The 28000-nt window shown below is 44.4% G+C and overlaps 1 protein-coding gene across 2 annotated transcripts; it reads right to left on the bottom strand.

Annotated features, from left to right (window-relative positions):
• On the bottom strand, positions 1-28000 carry Bnc1 (basonuclin zinc finger protein 1). 2 transcript variants are annotated; one of them, XM_076546253.1, is made up of 5 exons: positions 27880-28000; positions 11623-11722; positions 10483-10718; positions 6496-8348; positions 1-2391 (listed from the first exon to the last, which is right to left on the bottom strand). In XM_076546253.1, the coding sequence occupies exons 1-5, from the start codon at positions 27973-27975 to the stop codon at positions 1707-1709; spliced, it is 2970 nt and encodes a 989-aa protein (XP_076402368.1). In that variant the 5' UTR covers positions 27976-28000; the 3' UTR covers positions 1-1706. The 2 variants fall into 2 exon arrangements, with proteins under 2 accessions (XP_076402368.1, XP_076402369.1); XM_076546254.1 differs by lacking the exon at positions 27880-28000 and adding an exon at positions 26894-27130.

Here is a 28000-nt window from a genome sequence, read left to right on the forward strand (position 1 = left end):
TTCATCTCTTTGACCTCTTTATTGCAGTCCATTTTGGTGTAGCAATGTCTTGTCATCTGTGGACTTTTGATTCTCTCAAATTCACAGTGTTTGTGTTTGAATATATGCGAAAACCCACTTGTGAAAAGACAGACATATAAACAAAACCATTGGTATAAATATTTGCCCTTTAAACAAAAGGTATGCTGTATATTTTTATTAAATCATAGAAAACATTGCATACAAATTTTTTTCCATTTGGGGAAATTAGAATGTTGAACATCTCAGTAACAAAAAAGCTTGAAAGATACATCTCTCCTTAAGCAGAGACAACTTTTAAGTATTTTTTTTTTTAAAGTTGAAATAATTGCTAACAGGTTTTGGCTTTTTCTATCTTTAAGCCAGGGGAATAATATCTCTTATAACCATCAATTTCCTTTAAGGATTTTTAAATTAAGTCAACATGAGTCAAACAGACAGTTAACTTGAACTCTGAATACAAACTCCACTTCTTTTAAAGTTGTGTAGCCCTTTAGACTATTGCCAATGCTGAATTCTGAGACAGTCTCAATTCACAGGGCTGACTACACATCTTGTCTATAGTGGCAAACATGTTTAGCGGTGTGGAATAGATCTTGGAATAAGTTAAATATTAAGACATAGAACATGGCAGTAAGGTCCCGACTTTTCTTTCTACCAAAGAAATCTCAGAGTCCATTCTAACCTTACACATTTGCCAGCGGGTGGAGAGCGAGGGTCCAGCGGCACTGCAGAGACACAAGAGCCATCAGAACCACGGTCTCTACACGGCCTGGTGGATATATACAAATGCGTTAGGCAGAACCACACTTGCACCCTCCCACGGGGGTCACCAGGCTGCAGTTCACCCCCCGAAGACAGGCTGTGCTTCTCCAGTGTGAGCTGTCACCTGTTCTAATTCTGAACAGACTCAAAGGTGACGCCGACATGTCTGCACTCACACCAAATAGTTACATAATACAAACACAAGTTAAATATTATCAAAATAACTTTAAATTAAACTGAAGTCCACTATTCTTAAGTGCACAAAATATTTTCCCTCTAGCTTCTTAAATGCATGTTGCAGATCAAGGAGAATTGACAAGGAGCATATTGGAGGCCAGCCGGCTTCCTCGGGGAACTCCCTGGAATTACAGGGAGACTGTGAAGGAGCGATTACCGACTCCCAGTGGAGGGGTGGGCTCTGAATGTCATTTTCCTAAACTCAAGTCTGGTCTTTGGATTCGTCCAAAAAAGGGGGGGAGGGTACCTGACAACGACATCTTTGGGCCTGGTGGTCATTCATGCCCACGGTGACAGTGTTGTATTCAAGGAGACTTCTTCCCTGATACCGTAACACTGCAGGCCTCCTGTGAAGCTGAGCCTAGTTCCTGATCCCTACTCCCTCCTTGGTCTGTAGACGCGGAGGTGTCCTAGGGAACACGTAAACAAATCTGGGGGAACTGCCTTTCTGTGTTTTCCTGTGTCAGTGGAAGACCTCGTGGGCTAAGAAAAAGAATAGCAGGAAGGGCTGCCCCAGTGGCAGCTTCTCACAGGCTGGCCTTGTGCTTTCCTGCTGCAGAAGACTGGACAGTCAAGTCACGTTCGTCTGGCTTATGAGAAATGGAACTCAACGGTCCAACTACCTTATTCTTTGGATTCTCTTATTCCTGAACGCCTGGCAAACACCTATCAGAGTCTTTGGCTTGCTACTGGAGGTGGCTTGGAGATGAGGCCAGGCTCTTGTGCAGGTTGGGATTCTGACTGTGTCTGTTTCTGCTGCGAACAGACGAAAACATGGTGTTGCAGCCTGGCACTTTGCATTTATGGAGCTGGCGGAGGTGCACGGTTTTGTAATGGGCCCTAAAGGTCCCTTTGTTACTGTATATCTTTTGGCAGAGATGACAGGTTATGGGCAACCCAGAGGGCAGACTAGCCAGGCTCTGGTCGGCCTTCTCCATCAGGACACAGATGGGGTACTCATCTTCCCCAGAGACAAGGCTCTGGCCTTCACAGTTCCCGTCACTGTCCTCCATAAGGGCGGTGCCTTCCTCGCTCACCCCGTCAGAGTCCCAGGAGGAATGGCTGCTGCTCTCTGACTTCATACTTGAGGTAGTGCTCAAATCCAGGATGGTGCCCTCGCTAGGGGGCCCGGAGTTGTAACTCTCCAGACTGGCACTGTGAACTTGAGCTAGTGGGTAAACCAGACTACCCAGGCCACTTGTTCCCTTGAAGATGACCGACGTCTGCGATGCTTGTGGTGTGAAAGCCACGTCTTGATAGGCCTCCTTGGCCACGTCTTGCAGAAGGTAAGCGGCACGGAAATGGTCCTCACTACTCTCCAATGCTTCTTCACTCAATACTTTCTGGTGGAGGCTCAGGTTCGAGCTGTGTCTACAAGAGTGAAAAGACAGAGATGAGTGGGACTGTTGTTTTAGAGCCGTTATTCTGAGTAGAAAGACTCAGCAGACACGAGGAAAAACATGTGGTATGGTGGAGCAATAGTCAGGGTTGACGTGCTGTGAGCTGTGCTATGTGGTCAGCAGATACTAGACCATGCTGTGGCTACTCATCAGAAGCTGGCATTCCCCAGGAAAGCCAACAGTCTGGAACTTCAAATTTCACCACCTGATTTAACTTCCTTCATCTCATCCATGGGGAGGTCGAGACGACTGCAATTAGGCCAGCTTGATGGGGGCACTAGATTCAGGGAAGCCCAAGAAAGCATCAGTCACAGATGATAAGACACTTCACCTTCAGTCCATACCACCTTCAATCCATACCATCTACTATGGTAGTCAACACCTGACACACTGCCTCTGTCATATATAGAGGAGATAGTATTTGGGGTATGTTGAATTAAACACGTTATTAACTTACATTCCCTGGTTCCTTTTACCCTTTTGATACAGAACATTAAAGATTCCCAATGTGGCTTCGCATCATCTTTCTATTAGATAGTGCTGGTCATGAGTAGAAGTTCATGGTTCACTTTACAAGTCCTATAGGTACAGCTGGCAACCTAAACAGCTAGAAGTGTGAGTGTGTGTGTGTGTGTGTGTGTGTGTGTGTGTGTGTGTGTGTGTGGTGTGTGTGTGTGTCTAGCGTAGGTCGTATCTGCAGCGTCTCATGATGAACCAGACAGGAGTTTTGCAAATGCAGCAGTGTGAGCACACTGCCAATCTTGTACCCAATCATTTACTCCTAACAGGCAGATGATGAGCATCCATTATGACACATGCTGTTTACCCCCATGTTATCATAGATGTAACTTGTAAAATCAATGTTGCTCTTGCTTAGGGATCCCCTGGTAACTTCTGACAAGAAAAAAAAAGAACCCTTACACTAAAAGGTACAATCCTACAGGTGACAGAAAAAGAATCCCAAATAAGAAAAACGTCTCCAACAGTATAGATGAGAATTATGCCAGTCAAGAAAACACCCTCTCTAAATAAATTAAGAATTACATTTTCTATTCTAAATCTCTCAAGGTATGTGTATGAGGGAGATGAGGGAGTCCTAATTGTATTTCATAAAATGTATATATTTTGTCATGTACTTTCTTTTACCTTTATCCGTGTTTTGTGGACATGATGAGAATTATACTCCGAGATCACCCACTTTGCAAGCAGCTCTTCTCAGCCACGGCTCTGCCCTGTGATTATGTTAACGTTCCGCACTGAAAGGGCTGGCGTGTGTCAGCAGAAAACCAGACAGCAGATGGACATATTAATTCCACTGCATTCAAGCAGCTGAAAAACTCAGACATGTACTGGAGCCTGGAACATGAAGGCTCTACTACAACGTAAATCTCTGGACCTCATGTCCATCTCCTGGCTATCCAGTGGACACTAACAGCTGCCTCTTCCCTGCTCAGGCCCTCAAAGGGTTAGCCATTCCTAAGGTGCTGTACCCTATGACCAGGACATACTACAAAGACTCTCTGGATTAAGTGCCAGGTTTTCTTTTCCGGGGACTTTGTGAATCTGCGCCTCCTGCCTCATCTTCCCATTTTCTTCCAACTCTCACTGTGGCTCCTCCCTCTCATTTCTATTTAGTTGAGATCAGTGGCTCTCAAAGTGAATGAGCCTAGTCCTCAATATCCTTCCAGCAGCTCCCAAAGCAAGAGTTCATAACCAACATTATTAATTCATGGGAGTTTCTAGAATGTATATAATGTGATATTGCAACAGGCTGAATGCAGAAGTAGCTGTTTTCTACTAAACCAAATATTAGAGATTTGCAACAATATAAAATAAAGCCAGTTACCTCACTATATTCATTTTGGAAAAATAAAAGCCATTTCCCATTAATGTGCTATATTAACATACAATTTGTGTATTCTTAAAGAGATGTTCATATTTTCCCTGTTTTTACTTCTCAGTACAGTAAACAATGACTGACTGCTACAACCTAAATAGAGAAAAGCACATGCAGGTCCTTATCTGAGTAACAACAACAACAACAACAACAACAACAACAACAACAAATGTTATGGGACTAATACCTGTAATACTTGCTGGCTTGGACAGACCCCTTAATCCAGGGGGCCTTTGTTAACATATCAAGGAGTCTAGCTGAGCACCCTAGTATGTGTTATTATAGCCTACATCTCACTGCAACAGTCTTTATGGTCATCTGTAATTCCTTTTGACTGTCTATCCTTTCCACTAGACTGACGACTTCAGTGAGCAAAGAATGTGTTCCCCAGCACCTACCACAGAAGAGCTGCTGATTAAATAAACATTTAAGATGTGCTCTCTCCTTCCCTCCCTCCCTCTCTCTCCCTCTGGTCCCGGGAACTGCTGTTAGCAGGAACGGAGGCTCAAAGAGGGGAAGCTAGGTGCCTTAATGAACAAAATAATGCAGTTCTCAACTTTGACTTAGCTGAAGTGGTGGACCTGGGCCTGGGTGTATCCACAAAGTCTTATTTAAAACAGTGTTTTTAAAACTATAGATTTTTTAGATAAAATGTTCAAAGATCTAAACTATTGGAATAAAATGTAAAAGTGTTGAAACATTTAGAATGCTAGATGAGATCTTGTATAGTCGAGACTTCTATATACATGCATGTAGGTCAGAACATAAGAAAGCACTGACTGTATGGAAATCGAGCATCGTATGAAAAGAACTGTCAATCTCAAGTGTGTGTTATAATTTAGTAGATCCTGTAGACTTCACCGGCCTCATAAATAGCAAAGATAATCTAACTGATATGACGACCTCTTTTTATAACAACAGCTTATTCATAAGCAAACCCTCCTCTTCTTGGAGGATGAAGGAGAAGGACTGGTTCATTAATTAGGGGTACCCTAGTGGTTTGGTTTAAACATCCTAGCAACAGAAGGCAGGAATTTTAACTAATATCTCCTGTGCTTTCTTCTCTTCACCAAAGACAATGAGAGTGTTCTTAGGAGCCCTAGCAGGAATGTGTGTGGGAGTCTTTACATTTTCACCCTCTTAAATTAGGCATTACAATTTGGACTAAAGCTAGCAGTGGTGCTAACCTGCTTCAAGTCGAGCTTGTTTGAACAAATGTAGTTTTCACATCCTGGGAGCCATTCATCACGCTGCATTTCATCAGACAGCTGACCCTTTCATTAAACTCCTTAGGTCACCTCTGCTGTACTTGCTCTTCCTCTCAGAGGCTGGGAGGAGGGCGACTAAACCGTGATTAGTCAAGTGCACAAAGAGAAGCACCGTGCTGTGCTCCAGGGAGATAAGCCCTGGGAGTGTGCACTTGGAGACAAGTCTGTGTGTTTTACGATAACCCAGCAACTTTCTAACATACGTAGTAGCCCCTGAAAGGAGCTGCCAGTTGCCGTCATTCTTGGATAGGTTACCATCTTCAAAAGTCTCCAGTCAAGCAGCTATCTATTCTCTCTGCAGATGGTGCTGGGTGACTAGAAGCCAGCGAAAAGGTTTCACGTGATGGACTTCATTTTATGAGATGAAAACTAGGCTAATTTTGAGAAATTATGTGACACTTTAGGAAGCCCCTCCTCCATTCTCTCCACAATGTGAGAACCAGCTCACCATTCTTTATCCCACACATCTGGGGGCAGATGTGTTTCTCACTTTGGGGACTCTCAGACTTTAGAAAGATGGGATGATACATGTGCTGAAATATATCAAAGTATCTATTAATAAATTAATATGAATACAGTCATTAGTAATTAAATAATACCAAAGCTACATAAACCCTTCAAAAAGGTAACAGTGGAAATCTATACCACAAAAAGCATCATGCCTTTCCAGGTCAAGTTTTGTGGCTAAATGCTTTTAGATTTTTGGAACTGAAAATTCATAAATTTTCCACACCCTCTGGGAACTTGCTAGAAATGCACACTCTCAGCTTTCACCCCCTGACCTACAACAGCAAATTTTAGGGTTAGGGCCCCGAAGTCTGTTTTCCTGACCTTTCAGATGATTCTGATGCGTGCGAAGGTTTAAACTGCCATCTTAAAAGACAGCCTGTGTTGCTGACAGACACCTTACCTGTCCCTGCTCCTGCGGGATGGGAAGGCAGCACCACATCCCTCCACTGTGCATGTGTGTGTCTCTTTGGCATGTGTGTTCTTCTGATGTGTCTTCATACTGCAAGCGTTTTTAAAGGTCTTCTTGCAGATGTCACACTGGAAGCGATGTTCTTCCTTTGGCCTCACAGGGGCATGCTCGCCCAGGTGTTCCAGTTCTGTAGACTCTTCCAGAAAAGGAAAAGTCATCCCCCTGTTGGACAAAGCACTCAAGAGCCCCCCAGTCAGCAGGCGCTGCTGCAATTCCATGTAGTCAGGAAAGGGAATCTGGGGCCCCAGTGCAGGTATGAAATGGCGCTCATGGCCACCATCCTCCACCTCTCTTGGCATTACTGAAGTGAATCCTAACTTCTGCTCGGCCTCCCTCTCGGTGTGTGTGGTCTGCTCAAGGGTTCTGCTGAGAGCTCCCTGGGACTCAGTCCCAGACTCAAGATGGCAGGGTCTTTCTCCTTGGGGGAAAGGCTTCTCTAAGCTCAGCTGTGTGTGCTGCTCCTCAGGGACTCGGTCTGACTGAGGACTGCTGTCCTCTGGCTCGTCTTCACTGACTACCTGCAGGGGCATGTCATCATCTGAGCTGAGACTGTGTCTCTTCTCAGCGATTTCCACAGCTTCTTTCTCTATTTTGATAGGCATGCTGGACTTCCGGGACTTCTTCTTGGGAAGAGCATCGAAGGGTGTCTCTGTGGAGACCAGCTGCTCTGGGATCGAGGAGGACAAGAGTGGGAGAGAGGGCAGCACGCCAGGCGTGTTTGCCAGCTCAGCGGGAGTGGCTGGGCTGCGGTAGAAGGGAAGGACTGGCTGGACGGTCCGTAGGTTAGGGAAGAGCACGCCATTCTGCCCAATGCCCGAGAAAGCTGGCTGACCTTTGGAGTCCTCCACTGAACCGGTGTAGCCAGGGAGGGGCCCACAGTCTGGAGACATCACCGCGAAACCCGGGCGCTTGTAGGTCTCCGAGCTCGCCAGGTTGAGGCTGTTCCTGAGGTCTTTGTCCCGGTTATTTCTGTTCATCGGCATGTGCAGGCGAGGGTTGGGGTTGGCGCTGTGTCGGTTCCGGCTCCGCAGGGAGCTGAACACCATGTTGCAGCCTTCGATGGTGCACTTGTGCTTGATCTTCAGGTGGACGGCGTTGTAGTGGATCTTCAGAGTGCCTTTGTCGTAGAAGGTCTTCTCGCAGGCGGTGCAGAACACCCGGCCCTTCTTCCCACTCAGGCTGCTCCTCTCCGGCTTTACTTTGGCCTCAGGGGACAGCTGCGTCCTTTCAAGCTTAGTGGCAATGCTGTATGAGCTGGAGTCGCTTAAGTGTGCGCTGTCTTCTTTGGGGGTAACAACATCTGGACACTTCAGACACGGTTCTTTTTCAACCTGAAATGGTGCGGACGTTAAGAAGCTGCTGTCGGAGAAGGGGCCGTGCAGCTCCTGTTTGGGGTCCTGGCTTTGGTCCTGACCCTGCTCCAGCATGTATTGCTCAGGCAGTGAACCTATCAGAGCAGGAGGCAGAGGGTTGAAGAACTGGAAAGGCAACATGAAAGTCATATTGCTTATAAGGTTCTCAAAAGGGTGCATGCTGCCGGGGCTGCCTTTGTCCACTGGGGTGGGGAGGCTGGCACTCCTATGGCTGCAGCTCTCGATGAAAGCCCTGATGTCTACGTTGGCTGTGGAGGGTGGGATGATGATAGACTGCTCTTCTTTCTCCTGGATTGCCATGAGCTCCACTATGGACTTGGTCTCTCCGAAACGAAGGAACTGCTGCAAGGTGGCCACTTCCTCCTCACTGGTCATGATGCTCCAGTGGTCCAACACCTTCCCCGAGGCATCCTAAATACAAACCAGAACGTAAAAGAACAGCCACTTCACTGCTCCCCGTGAAGGTGCCATCTGATGGCGCCTCCAACAGACTACAGCAATTTTTGTGCCTGTCAGAAAAACACTTCCTGTGGATCAACACAGGATTTGCAGAGTTCAGTCCATGCCCACCTCACCTTCCTAGGCCAGAAACTGTGCCCATCATAAACTACACAAATGTAAACAGTGACTGTATCATTAGCCCAGAAGAGTGAAATAAAGGTGTATTACTCAAACCCAAGTCAGGGAAATTTGGAAATTATTTTTCATCTTATTTTCAAACCAGCTAGTTGTCATATATGCTTTTTGTCATATCTGAGGCATGACGATTTTCCTCACTAAAATATGTATCATTTGAAAGACAATAGTATCTTCATTGAAAGACTACAGAAGGGGCAGTCAAGTCTGGATATAGCCCAAGTATTCATTTGCTGCAAACTTAATAATCTCCTAAACACCTACCATCAAAATCCAAATGAGCAAGTATTGATCTACTGCCCATGTTCATAAAGCAGAGCTGTAATTATCCTAGAGTGTTGGAGATCTTTCAAACTCTAGCAAGACCTAACTTTTCCCAAAACTACAATAAATATTTTATCACAGAACACGTATTTGATGGCCTACTGAGATTTTTCACAGTGCATGTGAGAGTTTTGAAGATGAGGAGGAATGTAACGTCATAAATATTTCATGCACCAGAGGTTCAAGGTAATTGATTCCATATTTTTAATCCTAACACTAGAAAGCAAGATTATTAGGATCATTAAATATTGATCTATGTCGTAATGTAAGACCATAATGCTACTCTACGTATGGCCATTCCTAGTCAGCTGAGGGCCCCACACCAGAGGTGTGCACACAGGATCCCAGGAAACAATGACAAGCTTTAGAATTAGGAAGAAATGTGCTTATTTCTGGGCCTGCTATAGACTGGTGGAATAAGTTTCAGTGCAAGTATAAAGCACTCAGAGCCTTCTGGGTTTTCAATTAGAAAACAAGGGTAAATGGGTGTGGTGCTGCACACTTTTAATCCCAGCACTCAAGAGGCAGAGGCAGGTGGATCTCTGTGAGTTTGAGGCCAGCCTGGTGTAATTTGACCCTATCTTAGAGAGAGAGAGAGAGAGAGAGACAGACAGACAGACAGACAGACAGACAGACAGACAGACAGGGATATGTCTACTTCATCATGAAAGTACTAGAAGAGCATGTCCATTAATAAATGGGTGTTATTTATTTTTATGTATTTATTTCTAATGATATATTCTACCTAAGACTGCAATTGATATTAGACTTGAAAATACATGTATCTGCCATTTCACTGGAAAAAAAATTTAACCAAAGTCTGCTGATATTCCTAGTGCAGTGGCGAGAACAATGCTCTGTTACTTCAGGTAACATGTTACTTGCTCACAAAACACTCTGATTGCCTCTGAAGATGAAGCCTTCTGCCCACGGCATGATCTAGGAAAGAGGCTAAATTGAAGAGAGTCGAGGGGCTAGAAGGCTGGGACAATGAAGAGAGGAAGAGGATTTTGGTGGTGGTGAGAAGAGGAGAAAGTGGGGGAAGAAGAGTGGATAAAAGGAGAGAGAGGAAGAGGGACAGATACAGAGAATGAGTTGGGACATGAACACAACCATGTCACACGTGGGGCTGAGGAAAGAAACTCAGCGGTGGAGTGGGAAAGAGAGCCTTCCAGGACAGCAAAGGGGCAGCAGCCTGCGAGCTGTCTGCTGTATAGTGCTGGCATGTATATAGTCAGAGCCCTTTCTCACCTCCAGTTCCCAGTAACGTCCGACACACAGGACACCTCAGGTCAGTGGGTCGTTCAGGCATGATATATGTAAGGGAGACAGCACCCCAAAGAAACTAGTGGTTTTCTGTGGACGTTAGCTTAGTGAAACACGCTCAAGAGAGTGTGTGATGCTTCCACAGCCTGGAGCTTCACGGAGACCGTGAGGAAAGTCCAGGACTCCTCCCCGAATATGAATCAGGGGCTTAAGTCATTAGGAAAAATTCAAAGGGAAGGACAGCCACCAATGACTGGCAGGCACTGGGTCCCACCAGGTACATGAGCACTCTAGAAGAACGCAGCCCACGCCTCTCTACCTGTAACACGTATCCACGGATATAATCCTGAAGGGTCCAGTCCAAGGCATGAAGGATCTGCAGAACCTCATCTTGCTTCAGCACACTGAAGAGCCGGTCCAGGAGGATCTTCAGGCGAACAGGGATGGCCTGGGTCCCATAGAGCATGAGGCTGCTAATATCGAACACCACACTGGACTGGACAATCTCCACTTGGCTTGTTGGATACACGGGGGGAATCCTCAACTTACTGAGAGCTGAAAATCAAGTGCAGGACATTTGGGAAAGCTCGTAATTTTGGGAGAAACAGTGCCCAGAAAGTCGGCTGGGGCTATTCTTAGTTGTCTGTTCCAACAGAAAAAACAACAACAACAAAAACTGAGGACTAATATCCTGACTAGCTATTGGCATTCATGTTCTTCACAGAAACTTCTAAAATAAAAACAATAGATTGAGGACTTTTCCCTCTTTCTTGTGACATTCCTGAGGAGGAAAGTCTTTACACCAAGGGGAGGGGCAAAGAAAAGCGGGGCACAAAAGCAGCAAGAACAGAACCAAGAGAATGAAGTTAGGAATCAGAGTCTAGAGCGAAGATGGCCTGGGAATCAAGGATCTGGGCTCAGACCCCGATCTGCTGCTTGGGAGGGGGACTTTAGAAATGAGGCCGCCTAATCCAGTCTGCTCAGCCGCTGGGGGCTATTTCCATGAAATCAATCAAAGTGAAAGAAAGTTAGTGATGCCATTCTCCAGCAGCCCTTGCCACATTCCCCGCATCCAGCAGTTACAAGTGGCCCAGGACTGCCAGATTCACCATATGCATAAGCGGGATGCCTAGTTATAGATTTCATCTAAATAATGAATAGGGGATACCCTTGTATCAGCCAAAAAATATCAGGGGCTAATTATTACCATGAGACATATCTATATGTCCAGAAAACAGCACAGAAGTGATCAGTTTTGACATATTTAAAATGGAGTTAGTAAGACAGTGTATAAGTTAAAATGTGAAGAGATAACTTATATAGCCTGTTACCTGGAGCACACTAGAAACTTACTATTTAGCTTAGGAGTCAGCTCTCTCTCCCTGGTATGAAATCAGTTCCTCTATAAATTTAAGTTATTAAGAAAGGCCACTATCAGAGAGGGGAGAGAGAAAGTTACCATGAGCCACCCATCCGTGCCTGCACTCTTCACACTGTCGGTGGTTTATTTTCCCAGGCTTGAAGCTTTGGCAACTGCAGTTCAGAGTACAGCCGATAGCCTATAAGAGAGAACACATGTATGCACACAACGTAAGAGCTATGTGCAGAATATGTTGCATTTGTTCAACAAAATTCCCCCATTCCTAAGATTCACTCAGCAACGTGTGCTTTGTGCTGGACCAAAGGAGCATATTATACCACAGGAAAGAGGCACAGCGAGTCCAACACTTGGGAGACCATGAACATCAACACAGATAATTCACATACAAGAATAAGGAGAACCTATAAGGACTTGTGAGAAAAGATTATGGGTTGAAACCTTGTTGTTATGAAGGTCACAGACAAATACGAAGTTGTATTTTCACCAAATTTCTAAGCTGACTGATACATAAAGACCAGCTTAGAACAAGTAAGAGAATTATCTGAAGCAAGAGTAATCCATGTATGGAATCTGTTACCCTCAGACCCTTAAGATACAGTAGCAGCTGAAAATACTAAATAGATTTGAGAACATGTAATGGCTGATTATACCATGTGACTGTCAAGAGACAGATAGAGGTTGGGCAAGCCCTACACTGATACCTCAGTTAAATGCTATGGACCATGTCTTGTAGGGTGTGTGTGTGTGTGTGTGTGTGTGTGTGTGTGTGTGTGTGTGTGCCTGTGCAGTATACAAAAGTACAGTGGAAACAGAAAATAAAGATGCACATGTCCAACAAAGTCCTAGTATTAAGATCAATGAGATATAAATACAAAGTGTGTGTGTGTGTTGTTGTGTTGCATATTTGTGTATGCATGTATGTGTGGGTCCAAACAGGTGTGCACGTGCAGCTCAGGGGGTGATGTCCAGGTGTCTTTCTCAGTCAATCTCCACCTTGTTTTTGAGTCAGGGTCTCACAGCAAACCCGAAGCTCACCAATTCATATGGACTGGCTAAGCTGTGAGCTCCAGAGATCTGTGTCCGTCCCCACCCCGCCCTGCCCCACTCCTGGGGTTACAGATGTATGCTGCCACGCTGGGCTTTTACAGGGTGCTTCGGCTAGGAACTCAGGTCCTCATGCTTCCAGGGCAAACATTTTACCAACCCATCTTGTCAGAATTTCTCAAAAGATAGAGGCCAAAGGATGTAATCCATTATTATAACAAACCAATCAACAAACAAAACCCCTTAAAGGAGTCAGTCATCCGAGTTGGAACCTCACATGGTTAGTTTTTTTCTTTTTTGGCAATAACAGATGCTTCTTGGTGAAATTTGTATGGTTCCAGAGAGTTCTGAAACCGGGGAGGGACAATGTTCAGAAAAGGGACGATAAAGTCTTTGAATCGGGGCCTGAACCTCTTGTCTACCAGGCAAGGGACTGTGAGGCACAGCATGGGGACAAGGAAGGGAGAATCTGGCAAAGGATTTGGGAAGTTCACTCCACGGAGTGTGTAACCAGTCTCCCTAAAAACACACCAAACCAAACCAAACCAAACCAAACCAAACCAACCAACCAAACCAAACCAAACCAAACCAACCAACCAACCAACCAAAACAAGCAAGCCAACAAACAAACACGTGGTACTGTAAAAGGCACAGCTACTTAGGAAGAGTCTGGCAGCTTCTTTAAAAGTCAAACATAGAGTTGCTGTGTGACCCAGAAATTCTACCCCTCAGCGTACAGCCAAGAGAGTGAAAAACTTATGTCCACCCCCAAATCATCTACATGGCTGTTCATAGCATTATTGACATCAGTGAGAGTGGAAATATCCCAATATCCACCAACAGATGATAAGCAAGATGTGGTCTACCTATACAATGGAGTATTTGTGTTCTCACAAAGGGCCGGAGAATGGGTCTCTGCTACAAATGAGTGAAGAAGAAGTCGGGCGCAAACAGTCACATAGTTGTATGGTTCTATTTACATGAAATGTCAGGAGGCCAGTTCCTAGAGGCAGAAAGTAGCTTAGTGTCTACAGGGGATGGAGTGGGGATGAGAAGAGACTGTGATTGGGAAATGATAGAGTTTCTTTGGGTTACATAAAGGAATATCTTGCTTTGTTGTATGTTCATTTATTGAGCTTGCAAATATCACACCTTTCACAAACTAAAATTTGTGACAATCCTGTGTTGTCTATTAACAGTATTTTCCCAACAGCTCAGGGTTATCTGTATATTTAAAGCAATAAACTATGTTTCAATTCAGGTATGCACACTTTAAAAACAACTGATATTTCACATTTAAGACTACGTTATAGTATAAACTTTTATATGCACAAGGAAATTTTAAAAAGTGTGATTTGCTTTATTTTGTAGAATTAAGCTCAATCTCATCAAGATCTGCAGTAACTTTGCTTAACTTGTTGAGGAACTGTCAAGTTATCTTTGGAAGCAGCTGGGTTGTTCTACATTCTCACAGTAACAGGTGAGGGATTCACCAAAACTTGTTATTGTTTTATTTTGTTATTGTTTCAAGACAGGGTCTTGGGCAGTCCAGATTGGTCTCAAATGTACTATATAGCCAAGGATGACCTTGAATTCCTGACTCTCCTGCCTCCATCTGCTAAATGCTGGGGTTACAGGCCCATGCCACCTCATCTGATTTTTTTAAATAGCTATCCTGGTGATTCCTGTGGATGTCAGTGACATCTCATTGTGATTTTATTCATGTTTCCCTGATGACTGATGGTTTAGCATGTTTTCTAGTTTTCTAGTTTATTGTGTATCATTGAATAGAGGATCTGTGAGATTCTCTGACTTTTTTTTTAATTGGGTTTTTTTGGTATTGTGATTTATAAGTTCTTTTATTGCCAAGTTCAAGTCTGTTACCAGATATTTCAAGTATGTTCTTGGATCTTTTCTCTTTCTTAATGGCATCTTTTGAAGCACAGAAGTTTCAGATTTTGAGCAGGGTTTTTTTTTAAGGTGATAAAATGTCCTAAAATTAGATGGTGGGGATGACCATACAGCTCTGTGCATAAATATATTAAAAGCCAGAAAACTTACACTTTGTAAGGATTTATGGTTTGAGATGCACACCACAACCAAATGTTATTTACAAATTGGTGGACCTACTTAAATACATATGAACTTTTCCACGGTTTGGCTGCTTCCTACTGTTTCTTTGATTAGGATGAACCTGAGTGGAGCTGTAACCAGGAGTTTGAGGTGAAAGAACAGCTCCTTACAGCAGAGGGGTGCTAAAGACAGCAAGCAACAACATTATCTAACCTGCTCCAGAGGGTATCCCCAAATGGGAAACATGAGAAAGAGAGTTTTTTGGTTGGTTGGTTTGTTTTTGATTTTGGCAAAGTCATACAATCTAATACAAAGAACCTTATGTAGTTATAGATTCATCCTACTTAATAAAACATTCTAATGCTACAAATTATTTTACCTTTTAAGAGTTTCTGCTTTTATCTGCACATGCAAATATATTAAACACATTGACATATGCATATATACAGCTATACCTGATTCAAGATTAGTTGTCTTGGAAGAATATTTAAGGATAAAAGTAAATGATAATTTAATTTTCATTGCATACCTTCAGAACAAGGATTTACAAATTCACCATTAACTAGGTTGGGTTTGGGGCACCTCTACTATGTTGTCCTGCATCTCACATTCAGCTGCAACCCTATGAATAGACACTTACAAACAAACAAATCATTGCTTTATGGCTAAATGCTACAGAACACTAAGTTATATAAAACTGAAGTGATTCACAATCTAGATTTAATAAATATTGCTTAAAAAGAAAATATTTTAAAAGGAAGAACATTTCTTTTACCTACATTCATTGAGATGTCATTTACCATGTTAGAAAAGGTATGGCTAGGCGTGGTGGTGCATGCCTTTAATTCCAGAACTACAGTAGGAAGAGGCAGGCGGGTCTCTATGAGTCTGAGGCCAGGCTGGAGTACATTAGTGAGTTCAGACTAGCTAAGGTTACACAGAGAGAATCTGTCTCAAAAAAACAAAATGATATGGAAATCTACAAGTAAACTTACATTTAATTTATTTTGAAGTTTAAACATGTTTTAAGAGAAAGAGATGTCCTTGAGTACATGCTTGTCAATCCCCAAAGACTGATCAAAAGATTGAGGATTGGATTGAGGATTTAGCTCAGTGGTAGAGTGCTTGCCTAGCAAGCACAAAGCTCTGGGTTCAATCCTCAGCTCAAAAAAAAAAAAAAAAAAAAAAAAAAAAAAAAAAAAAAAAAAAAAGATTGAGGATCCTGCAAAGTCCTCGGAAATACTGTGTGAATCTGTCTCACGTTTGATAGAAAGAAACCATAAGGAGCAACTCCAAGCATACTTCACAGCCTGAGACTGGAGCTTATTTTCTCCACCTCTCATCACCTCACTCCTATTTCCCAACTTAGGACCACTGATGGCATCTCAGGTGCATAGATCTTTGTGGCTGTCCTATGTATTAGTTAGTCAGTGACAGCATCCCTGGCCTCTGCCATGCTGCCACATGTCAGTTAAAGTCTTCTACACTTTTCCAAATGCCTCTAAAACCTATTCATGTGTAACTGAGACCACTGACCCAATCTGGCCATTCAAGCATAGCCCCTTCTATTTGGGGGGCATGACTTTAAACAACTGTATTTATAATTCCCATGTGTAAGTGTTGATTTATAAGAAACATTCATGTGGTTGCACATGAAACTATTTGAATAAGGCTTAATAAAGCTTGTTAAGCATCTATGGAAATAAATGGCAGAGGAATTATTTATGAATTAGAAGAACCTAATTAGAATATTGAAGAAAACTTCTAATGTAAAGACCATTGGATTTTTTTACACATCTCAGGATTTCCACCATGTCAAATTACAGCACCCTTAGCTAAAGACAAATTAAAACTTCTAAACGAAATCAAACCCCAAAAATTTTAACTACAAGATAAAAAGTCCTCATGTAAATGGAAAACTTGAAATTTACATGCTTTCCTTTTGGGCCCTAACACTTGTTCCATTCTCCAGAAACATAAAGCAGATGTTTCCAGCAATCCAAACTAACAAGGCCCTTGTCTTAATCAAACAATTTCCAGAATTGTTATTAGTCACTTTGATGTGCTACAAATCAGCATTCAGAATTCTGGCTTTCTGCTTTATAACTACCGTCTGCTCATTCATTCACAGCTGGTGTATGACACATTTGGTTATTTACTATCTTGTGGTAGAAATGTATGGCCTGGATTTCAGGTAGCTTGTTAGATCCATTTCATCTCCCAGACACCCCTGTTCTACCTTTAGCTTGGGGAGATGCTTCCACAGACCTTTTGCTGAGGGGCTGAGTACCCATCCCAGGCACACAGTGGGGTAGGTGCAGATGTCCAGCACTGAACTGAACAGTAGAGGCCTGTGATGGGATTTGAATTGACCCCAATAAAAATCCCATTCAAAGCTACTGTCATCTCTAGAATGAACATATATTCATTATATACATACATATATGTATATATAAATATATTTCATATAATAAATTTTCATAGTCTTGAAGAGGGTAAGTAGGAGAGCTTTAGGGTCCTCTTACACGTCATATAGACCCTTTGGAGGGTCCCATGTGATCTGATAGAGGCAAAAGTTGCACTGCATCTAGCTGAGCAACTTTGTTGGTTCAAGGTGTTCAGTCTGCACTAGTCTAGTATACACTAGCTACATGAGGTCTTGTATAATATTAGAGGAACCAGCCTTAATATTATACATCCCAGGGGCTCAGGAGAGAGAACTACTAACGGCAAGGACTATTTTCAGGAAATAGAATCTCAGCACACGAGTTCTATAGTTCACTTGCTTTAATTCCTCTGGCATAACATCCTTTATACACAGCTTCAGTTCTGTTCTCATGTCTAGCTCCTTTCTTGCCTAATTTCTCTATATTTATCTACTGTCCCCTCTAGGTTCTATCTTAATTCCTTCATCTAGTTCTGTCCCTTCTAGGTTTTCATCTATCTAGTTCTTTCCCCTATCAGCTCCTCTCACATCTCCTCTCTCATCTGGCTCTTCCTCATCTTCCATCTCATTCCTCTAGTCCTCTCTTTTAGCCCTCCATTCTAGTTCTTCCCCATCTCATTTTGTTCCTCTCAAGTTCTTACCCATCTAGTTCTTCCATTCTCTTTTCTCTTCTCCTCTGCCTCCTGGAAGTCTCGGTATATAAAGGGAGGGTCTGAGCTAAATTGTGTAAAGCTATTACTTAACATCCACCTCTCCTAGGCGGTGTCTCCTTGTGGAATTTACTGTAAGTCAGGAGACTTTCAGGTGGGCTGTTATCATTTGGGCACCCACCTGGGTGGTGTTTCCTGTAGTCCTTGAAAGTGGCCAAGGGAGATAATCTGATTCCAGAGAAAGCCTTTCCTGAGGCTGTTCTCCAAATACCTGGAATGTGTATGTCCAGAGAGTGATCAGTTTACACTGTTAGCCCTTCTTAGGGAAAAAGTCAATTGGGAAAGCTATGAAGGCACACATGATTTTCATAACAGAATACAGCTGATATATAACAAACCAAGTAACACCAAAAACTCCTTGGGATTTGGCTTCCTCTGGAGGAATTCCCTGATTTGCCATAACCAGCTGAGTTCTTATGATATATTCCTGCGGCCCACAGCAATGAGGCTCCTGTGATCTACTTAAATAGAGCAGCATTTAAATTCTGCTCCTTGGTCACACCAATCATACTGTAGTGCTCAGGAACCCACTTGTGATAGTAGTTATCACAATGGACAATGATGACAGAAAGTATTCCCGTCATTACAGGAAGCTCTATGGAGCAGTGCCAAGTCCAGGGTGGAAACCAGCCATTGCTTTTGACATGGTGAGGCTCCTGTTTAATAGGTCATTTCATTTCATCCTTACTATCTTCCTGTGAGGAGAGGATTATTTTAGAACACTTAAATTTATGGAAGATTCGTAACTTATTCAAGGACACACAGCTAATTAGCTTTATCAAGCATTTATTGTGTATGAGACAATGCACCAAACAGCATTCATGTGTTAACTGCATCTCCTCCTCACAACCACTAAGGGAGGCGGGTGCTACCATCCCTATTTTATATACCAAGAAGCTGAAGAATTTACAGGCTACCCAGGTGGTCTAAAATCTGAATATTCAGGGAATATTCTGTCTTAAAATATCAGTATTTGGTGCGGAGTGCAGAAGTATTTAATCTCTACAGCCTTTAGAGCTGAGCATTATCACATTATCTACCAGATCAGGAGGTTAAAGCTTCTTCACATGGTCAGGAAACGCCATTCAGTAAGCATATCTGGGATGTGAGTGAGGCATCATTCTAGAGTCTAGAATCTAGACTGTCAATGCCAGAGTTGAGAGAGCTGAGCAGAACTCTGTGCTGATCATTTATCTGCTGGCATGCAGAGTACAGACAAGAGGAAGTGCCTTTTAGGGAGGACCATCATCAAGGGCCTCGAGGAGGACATGCACGCTGAGTTCCGAGGGATGGGAAGGGTGGAGGGGGTATTTTAGAAAGCTCAGCAACTGCAAAGGCCGTATATGTCAGAGACACTGGTGAGTTCAGGGAAGAGAAAGGAGGCCAGTGTAGCTAAAGAGTGAAGTTAATGGCAGGAAATAAGCCAGAGAGGGGACGGAGGCCATTCTGTACAGGGCCTTGTGGGGCAGGCTAAGAGTTTGGATTTTGTTCTAACATCGGGCCTCCTGGGGACAATACACAAGGAATGTAATGTGGTCTGCTGCTACACAGAGACCTCTGGCCACATGGCTGCACTCCTTCCCTCCCACCCCACTGAGCTCATGTGCTGGCACCTTTGACTGCACACAGGCTGCCGGGCACTGCTGCCATCCTCAGAGGCCCATTCACCATACCGGTGGATACACAGAGGAGAGCTGAAGAGACCAGCCGGACAGACAGTCAGACCACCCTCCTTGCCACCGTGTCCACAGGTAGATCTCAGGTCCTCTGGCTCTGGTGGTTTGACTCGGCATGAACACAACTACCAAGACCTGATTAAAGGTAATGTTCCTAAAAGATTCTCCACAGCTCATCACCTCAGAAGACAAACAGGTACAACAACACCCATCGACTAGCCTCAAGTCTCATGGTTGGTAAATTCCCTTACTGTACTGAGAGAAGAAGTGAATGATGAATGGATAAACGGAAGTTTTACCTTGTGCAATGATTATGGAGGCCCATCTTGTTTCCTCCAAATTTTATTTACTTATTATATTGTGCACAGGCCCACATACCACAGCATACATGTGGAGGTCAGAGAACAATGTGTGGGAGTTCGCTCTCTCCTTCCACCACGTGGGCTGAATCCAGGTACTTTGTGGCAAGTACCTTTACCCACTGAGCCATCCTGCTGTCCATGGTATCTCCCCCCCCCACACACCCCATATGCTTGGGTAAAAGAATTTTAGCTGGGCCTGATGATGCCGGCCTGTAATCTCAGTTATGCATGAGACTAAGGCAGGAGGATCACAGGTTCAAGGCTTGCCTGTGCTTCAAAGCAAATTCGAGGCCAGCCTAGATAACTCGGTGAAACCCTGTCTCCAACAGAAAACTAGACAGAGAGCTGGGGACACGGCTCAATGGGAGAGTGCTTACCGAATGTGTGGGGCCTTAGATTCAACTTCTAGTACTAAAAATAAGAAAAGCGGGAATTTTAATTTCCTGTCCTCACTGATGGACAAGCGACTGGACACTGGCTCATGGCAGACAGCAGAATGATGGAGCATTTCAGGAAGCTCCTCATCCATGGGGACTGGTTGAACTTGGATTCCTTTGTCTTCCTCTGTCTTGGAACAAAAGCATGGCGGCTAGAGTCCAGAGGGCATCCTGTGACCATTAGATGTCCTGGAGGCACGTCACAAGGATGGCCGAGAACAAAGAGCGGTCACTACTGGCTTGGTGCTCTTTCCTAGTAGCCAAATGCACTCCTAGTTTGCACATTTGCACACTGATTACACACTGATCTTCCCACTGACTATTGAGAGGGCCACAGAACCAAAACAAACCAAAACCCACCTAGAAAACAGCTCCCTAGGGGAGATGGCTAAGACTAAGTCTGGAGTCTGCGGCCCTATCTTAATGGTGGGATTCCAAGGCTCTGCCAGATCCCTCGTGGTAAAAATCATTAAGTTCTCAACTTGAAATCAAAGGGCCCCGGGCTGCCAAACCACAACTCACCTAAGCTTTAGGACAGAAAGGCTTCCGGCTTTTCCAGCTTTTATTTTTAAACGTGACAATAGATAACTGCTATTAGTTTGTTTGGGTCCTGGAAAACTCCAGTGTACATAGTAACTGCTGATCAGAATGAATTTTAAAGCTGTGAGACGGAGGCTACAGCTTCTCTCCACCTGCAGTGCACTGGTCCCTCTTCCCTCTGGGGCTGCAGAGCTGCAGTGCACTGGTCACTCTCCTCCTTCCCTCTGGGGCTGCAGAGCTGCAGTGCACTGGTCCCTCTCCTCCCTCCCTCTGGGGCTGCAGGGCTGCAGTGAACTGGTCCCTCTCCTCCCTCTGGGGCTGCAGAGCTACAATGAACTGGTCCCTCTTCCCTCTGGGGCTGCAGGGCTGCAGTGCACTGGTCCCTCTTCCCTCTGGGGCTGCAGAGCTGCAGTGCACTGGTCCCTCTTCCCTCTGGGGCTGCAGGGCTGCAGTGCACTGGTCCCTCTTCCCTCTGGGGCTGCAGAGCTGCAGTGCACTGGTCACTCTTCTCCTTCCCTCTGGGGCTGCAGGGCTGCAGTGCACTGGTCCCTCTCCTCCCTCTGGGGCTGCAAGGCTGGCTCTCTGGGTTCAGAAAACCAAATCACTGGAGCTGGGAGCTGTCGTCTCTCTGGACGCTCCCCCCCCCCCCCCCCCCCGGCCCTGCCTCTTTGGTTCTATACTTATTTTTCTTACTCTTTATCGATTCCTAGTTTCTCCTCACTTTTCACTAACTTCTTTCATCTTGTTAAGTTCTCCACTAATTTTCTCATATACAAGACCCCACAGAGGTGCAACTAGGATTCTGAACATACGGTCGTCATTTGTCAGATGGGCAATTAAAACAGCTGGGAGGGAAAGGGAAGGGAGGCACTGAGGTTCTTTTGTGTGGAGCAGGTTACCTGGCTGGCAGCTCTGAGCAGAAGTCCATCTGACAAGCACACAGACCAGATGCTCATCTCCCCAACACATCTTGCCATCACCTTACACAGATAAGTTTATCAAAATGACAATCATTTATTTACAAGTTTTATGTTTGTTTTATAAGCTTCAGCCAAGTAACTGGAACCACAGGGAGCCTCCTGCGACACAAATGTAAGTTACTCCCAGGTTCTACTACAGGCAGGGGCACATAGCTTTTCTGGGAAAAGCCATACAACTAGGGCAGTCAAAGATGGCAGTGATGGGACTGGAGAGATGGCTCAGCGATTGGGAACACTGGCTGCTCTCCTAGAGGACCCGGGTTCAATTCCCAGCACCGACATGGCAGCTCACAGCTGTCTCTACCTCCAGTTTCAGGGGATCTGACACCCTCACACAGCAAAACACAAAATGTACATAAAATAAAATCAAATAAGTTACTTTAAAAAAAAAAGGCAGTGAATATGGTTATCCAAAAATTAGGTTGCTTCATTCACAGGTTAAAAACCCAAGGCTTTGAAACGTACTCAAAACAAATGCAAAAGTCACTGACCACCTTTAAGAGAATACCAGGAAGGCAACAAATGGTTTGGAAAACCAGTAAACAAAGAGGAAGAATGAGATAGCTGTTCTTTCCTACACAACTTGTGTTTCGGGGAAATAAAACCACCGATGAGACAGGTTCTCTTCAAATATGAGTCCCCTTCACTGTTCCTAATTAAAAGACAACAGTCGGCCCCATTGGGGTCTGAAGAGAAAATACATCCCACTACACAGCTGGCACTCTTGTCAGAACATCCAGCCTGTGGCGGATCACCATTCTTCACCAACGCCGAGTCAGGAAGATGGGAGACAGAGGGTATGTCAAGGGCTTCACAAGAAACTAACGTCAGAACCCAGACTAGCATTCTGAACATGGCTGACTTGGCATTTTTCAACAGATAATGGCAAGGATAAAACAAGAGGACTATAAACCTAGAAATTAAAAGAGACAAGTGGTGTATACATTTGGATTCTAATTTGAACAAACCAATGGTAATATAAAGTTTATAAGACAATCTAGGAAATTTGAGCATTGCCTGGAAACTTAATGATGGTAAGGAGTTATGATAATTAACTATTATTATTTTTTGGTGTTGAGGCTTGAACCTAAGGCCTTGCACATGCTAAGCATATGCTCCACCACTGAGCCACACCCCCAAATTATTTTAAGGTGTTTTATGACATATTGGGTTTGTTTTTAAAAGTGGTTGCTTTTATATTTTACAGCTACATATTAAAATATTTTTAATGAAATTGTATGACAGCTAGGATTTCCTTCGAAGTAATGTGGGGTTTCTAGTGGGGGACACGGAATACAGATGAAGTTGAGGTCCAAAACACATATCACTAAATTTCATTATACTATTATAATTACGTTTATTTAAACTTTCTATAATAAAAAGTGAAAAAGTAAATGATGTCAAGATGCCTATTCCTAAAATTTCAATTTGTAGGAGTCGACAGATGGAGAACAATGCTGTGTAAAAGAGGCCACGGAGTCTTCCTCCAAGGAAAAGCAAACTTGTTCTCTGTGTGCAAGCAAAATCCCAGGTCTGTGTGCTGGGTTCTGAAGCCTGGGCCACAAAACATAGGTTTCTGTTTGGCCAGTGAAAGCCAGTTTTGAAAAGCAATTTAGGTGGGTTTGAGTGGTAGACTGGCCTGATGGGCAGTCAGGGTCTCTCTGGTGGGTTTATGGAACCATTAGGGCTCTGAACAATGGGAGACACTGTTTACCAACATCAGGATCGGAGATCACACTTGAGAGAGGGGACCTGGGGAGTCTCAGGAAGTAGTTAGCTTTGCAATGTAAAAATGATACCAAAGGGGAACTGGCAGAATGTGGCTTCTCACTGCAAGTTAGGCATGGAGGGAGAAGCCAGAGCCAAGGAGGGCCTGGAGATGGCCTGCAGAGAGAGGTCAGGGAGCTAGAGCCCCTTCAGGGGATGGATGTTGGGTTAAGTCTACCTGTGAGCAAAAAGTACGCACGACACCTCTGTGATGTTCTCTTGGTGCTTAGTTCAAAGAGGATAATGGGAAAAATACTTCTTCTTTTGATGTTTATAAATCAAAGCCTAAATCCTATGCCAAAACAATTTAACATCTGCACCCTTTTTTCTTAAAATTATTAGTTTTGAAGACTGAAAATGTGAAAAATAGTAGAAAATATACAAACATCTTAGAAATCACACCTGAATGTTTGTTTAAAAAAATTTTTTTAAATACATAAAAATTTAAACAATATGGGCATACTTTTTCCCTTTATAACCCACATGTAAAAGAACTCAGAAGGAATCGTCATAAACCTTTAATAATGAAAGCTAAAAAGATATCGATGATATGTAACACAGAATCTTGGAAAATGGGGAATAAAATGAAAAAAAAAAAAAAACCACTTTAAAATTTTAGTTAAGGTTGCCAGTTAAGTATTTAACACAAATTTGTTACTAATGATGATGTAAAAGCTAAATGTGAACATATCTAAGTAAAACTGTTTTAGGGATTCCAAGAGAATTAGAAACTGACCTTTTGAAAAGATAAACTCAATCTCAGTTATTTATGTCACCTAAATCCCCAACCTAAAATTCAGCACAGTGTATCATGAATCGTTACAGTTGGGGGTACGAGAGCTTGACAGCCACAGTAAGTCAGGAAACAGTCGGAGGACTGTGGAGCTATGGCCATGCTTCTGCAGGCCGGGACAGTGCTGAAGACAGTTTTCATGCTCCAGTCTACCAAAGGACCACACAATCTGCAAGAGGGGACAACCGAACTAACATAAGGAGTGGGAAGAGAAGTTAAAAGCCTAAATCAGAGTTCACCGGAGGCAACCGTTTCCTTCTGTGCGAACCCAGCCTTCCCATTTTATTTCCCTAACCCCTCTCTCCCTTCACATCGGTGGAGAGAAATGGTCATCCCTGCTAAGCCAGAGGCCTTTTCTGATTGGTTAGGCTGATTTATAATAAACGGTCCGTGTGTGGACAGGAACCAGACAGCTTTTTCTCATCAGTAACTACGTATGTCTGAGAAGGCCCCAGACTGGACTCTGGAGGAGCAGGGCTGCCGCTTTCTGTTGGGCTTCAGCGTCTCTGACTAAACAGGCGTGTGTGTCTACGTTCTGGAGAAGGGCAGGTACCACACCGCAATCTCGGAAACTCCAAAGTGAGGGGAAAGGACTTCAAAGGAGGATGAGACAAGCAAAGGGGTTTTCTGCTAGAGACCAATCAAGGGGGAGCAGGACCCCAAAACTTCCTAGATGTTCCTTCTGTGCAGCGCCTAGTTATCTCTAACATCTCTCAGAAAAGTCACCAACGATAAACAAACAGATGGAAGATCTGTAGTAAGATATTCACAGTAAGGGAAAGTACAAAAAGCATGCATTGACTTCCTACACCTTGATCTTAGAGAGCAAAGTCAGACGTCTTGGAGAATCTGGGTAGTTATGGTATTTCCAGTCTCTTCCTAACCAAACTGTTTCCGACAAAAGTAACTACCCAACTCTGAATGACATCTGTAGAGAAGGAAATTCACCCTGAGGTGAAGCACTCTACTCCTGCAAGTAATTTACCTTGCAAACCTCCCGGGCAACTTCTTTTAATGGTCACCGCCAGAATAACTTCCAAAGCCAAGTACAGAAGCTCAAAGACATGTTTGGCCCCCCATACTGTAGTTTAATTTTACTAACAAACCAGACTTTAAAAATGCTCCCTCGTTTACACTTACTTCTTGGCATTCAGAAGTGACCAGGGCATGTGTAAGAGACAATTATTTTTCTATGGGAAAACCTAGATGGCTTTTCTCACCATAGGGCTGGGGCATCTTTCCAAGCTGATGATCGGAGATACAAAATGTGGGTATGGAGCTGGAATACAGGCCTAACTTCTGCAAGGGGAAAGGTCATAAAAAACAAATCATCCTCTATATAAACCTTGTATTTCTAAGGTAATGCTTTATGTAGGTTAAGATTTCTTATGTGAATTACACAGATTACTGGTGCATATCCTAGGAGATACTCATGGGCAGATTATTCAAACTAGTGGCCATTTTCTCTCTGCGGGACAGAGCTCCACGAAAGCCTTACCAGTCTGCATAGGTGGAGATGATCGTACAAAATAAACTATGCAGTTGTCTGAACACAATCTGAGTTCTCAAAGTGCAACAAGCTCATACGTTAAGTGAAGAGCTCACCACAGTGTCTGATGGTTCAACTACAACAGAACATGTTCAGTAGTTGAGTGGAGGCAGTAACAGTTTCTGTAAAATTAAAGACTGTGAACTTTACCAGACAATAAATGAAATAATGACTCATATAATACTCTTTTTTAAGTGTCTGAAAGTATGCTAAAATAAAATAGTTACCAAAATTCCTCACAGGAAGAGGGTCTACTGTCTTTATCTATTTTAAAGCAAAAATAAAATCCAGCACGAACTGGAACATTCAAAATAATCTTTTTACATGATGTGCAAAATTTCACTTTGATGCATACCATTTCAATAAGGGAGTAATAAAATGCATCAACGAATTTGGGAAGGGGTAAATACAAAGTTGTATGCTTCACTACTCAACAAAAGTTTTAACAAACACCTATTTGTAAACTGAACCTCTTTGAAATCAGAAAAGATCCCATAAAAAATCTAAAAATCTAATAGCATAGTGAAGGAAAGTACACACACACAAAGATGATTTGCCAAAATGCTGTTTTTCAGTTCACTTATATGGTCACACCAAAATCTTGTTGCTTTAATAAGATTCTACTTTTTAAAATAATGTTGATACATCTGTTCTGTGTTTCCATGTAGTAACACTTACACACACACACACACACACACACACACACACACACACACACACACACACACACACACACACAGATTCCCAGGACACCAGTGGGGCCTCTTTCAAGCCCCTTAAGTGTTAACAGCAGAGGCCTGGCCGCGACCAGGCGTCTGGGCCGATTTAAATGCCCTCATCTTCAGAGGTCTGCGGTGAGCCTAGCTATAAAACTAGGGGACATTACCGAACCCCGGAGTGTCTGATCTTTCCCCCGCAACACACACAACTTCACTCACACAATTAAGGCTGCTAGTTGGCATTCCATTTAACTGTCAAACTCAGGCCGGTGGCAGCCCCACAGCCACAAAGAGATGCCTTAAACGAGAAGAACATGTTTCTACACCGCATTTGAGAAAGTTTGGCTCCGAGCTATGCACTGATTGATATCAGATCTCTCTCACTCGCCTCTCCAATCTTGTCACATCTGGCTGACAAATCCCCAGGAGCTTATCCAAAGTCAGGCGGGCTGTAGGGTTAAGGGGGTCCTTGGGGAAGCAGCGCCCCGGGACAGCGGGCACCCCCGTAGCGGATTCTGGGGCACGCCCGGCTGGAACCCCGCTGCCAAGTGGCACGGTCGCTGCGCCTGGCAGTCCCCCAGCCACTAAGAACCTCACCACTGCCTGGCCAGGGTCCCTTCCTGTCGCCCGCAGGCAGACCATCCCTAAAGAGACTGGACCTCGGCGCTGGCTTCCCCATGGGCATCCCGACGTGCTCCTCCGAGTCCCTGCGCCTCTAGAGGACACGAACACCTCGCTGTCCCACGCGCGACAAGCCAGCCGGGACGCGGGCAAACCTCCTCATGCCTCCAGCGCGGCTGGCTCATCAGCAAGTGTCCTCTTTCGACACGTCTAAGCTGACAATTTGCGGCGCTTTGGTCTTGGTCGCCTCTTTTTTTTAAAAAAAAAGCAAGTATTTGTCCCCCAGGGGACCGGCGCCCCCTTCCACGCCCGTCTCCCCGACTCTCCTCCCGGAATGACCAAAGGCCACAGCTTGAAATACCAGACAGACGAACGCCCGCGTGCCAACAGCGTCGGGACCGGGGTCCCGGGGTGTTAAGAGAAACGGGGTGCCGCTCCCAGGTCACCTCGCTGGGACTCGGGCACAGGCGGGGAGGGGAGCCCGCAGGTCGACCGCCCCGTGGCGCGCACAGCCCGCCCGGCGGCGGCGGCGGCGGCGGCGGCGAGCAGGTGGCCCTCATCAGGCGGCCCCCCGCACCCCGCGCCCCGCTTCCCCCCGCGCTCCCCCGCCCGGCTTACCTCAGCCATCCTGCGGCCACTGCGGAGCCGGCCTTCCCGGCGCGCGTCCCCTGCCCGGGCCGCTCCGCGTCCGCCCCGGCTCGGCGACCGCCGCATCCACGCTCCCGCCGGCCGTCTGGGC

Source organism: Peromyscus maniculatus, chromosome 1 (genome assembly GCF_049852395.1).
Source record: "Peromyscus maniculatus bairdii isolate BWxNUB_F1_BW_parent chromosome 1, HU_Pman_BW_mat_3.1, whole genome shotgun sequence".
Taxonomy (NCBI): domain Eukaryota; kingdom Metazoa; phylum Chordata; class Mammalia; order Rodentia; family Cricetidae; genus Peromyscus; species Peromyscus maniculatus.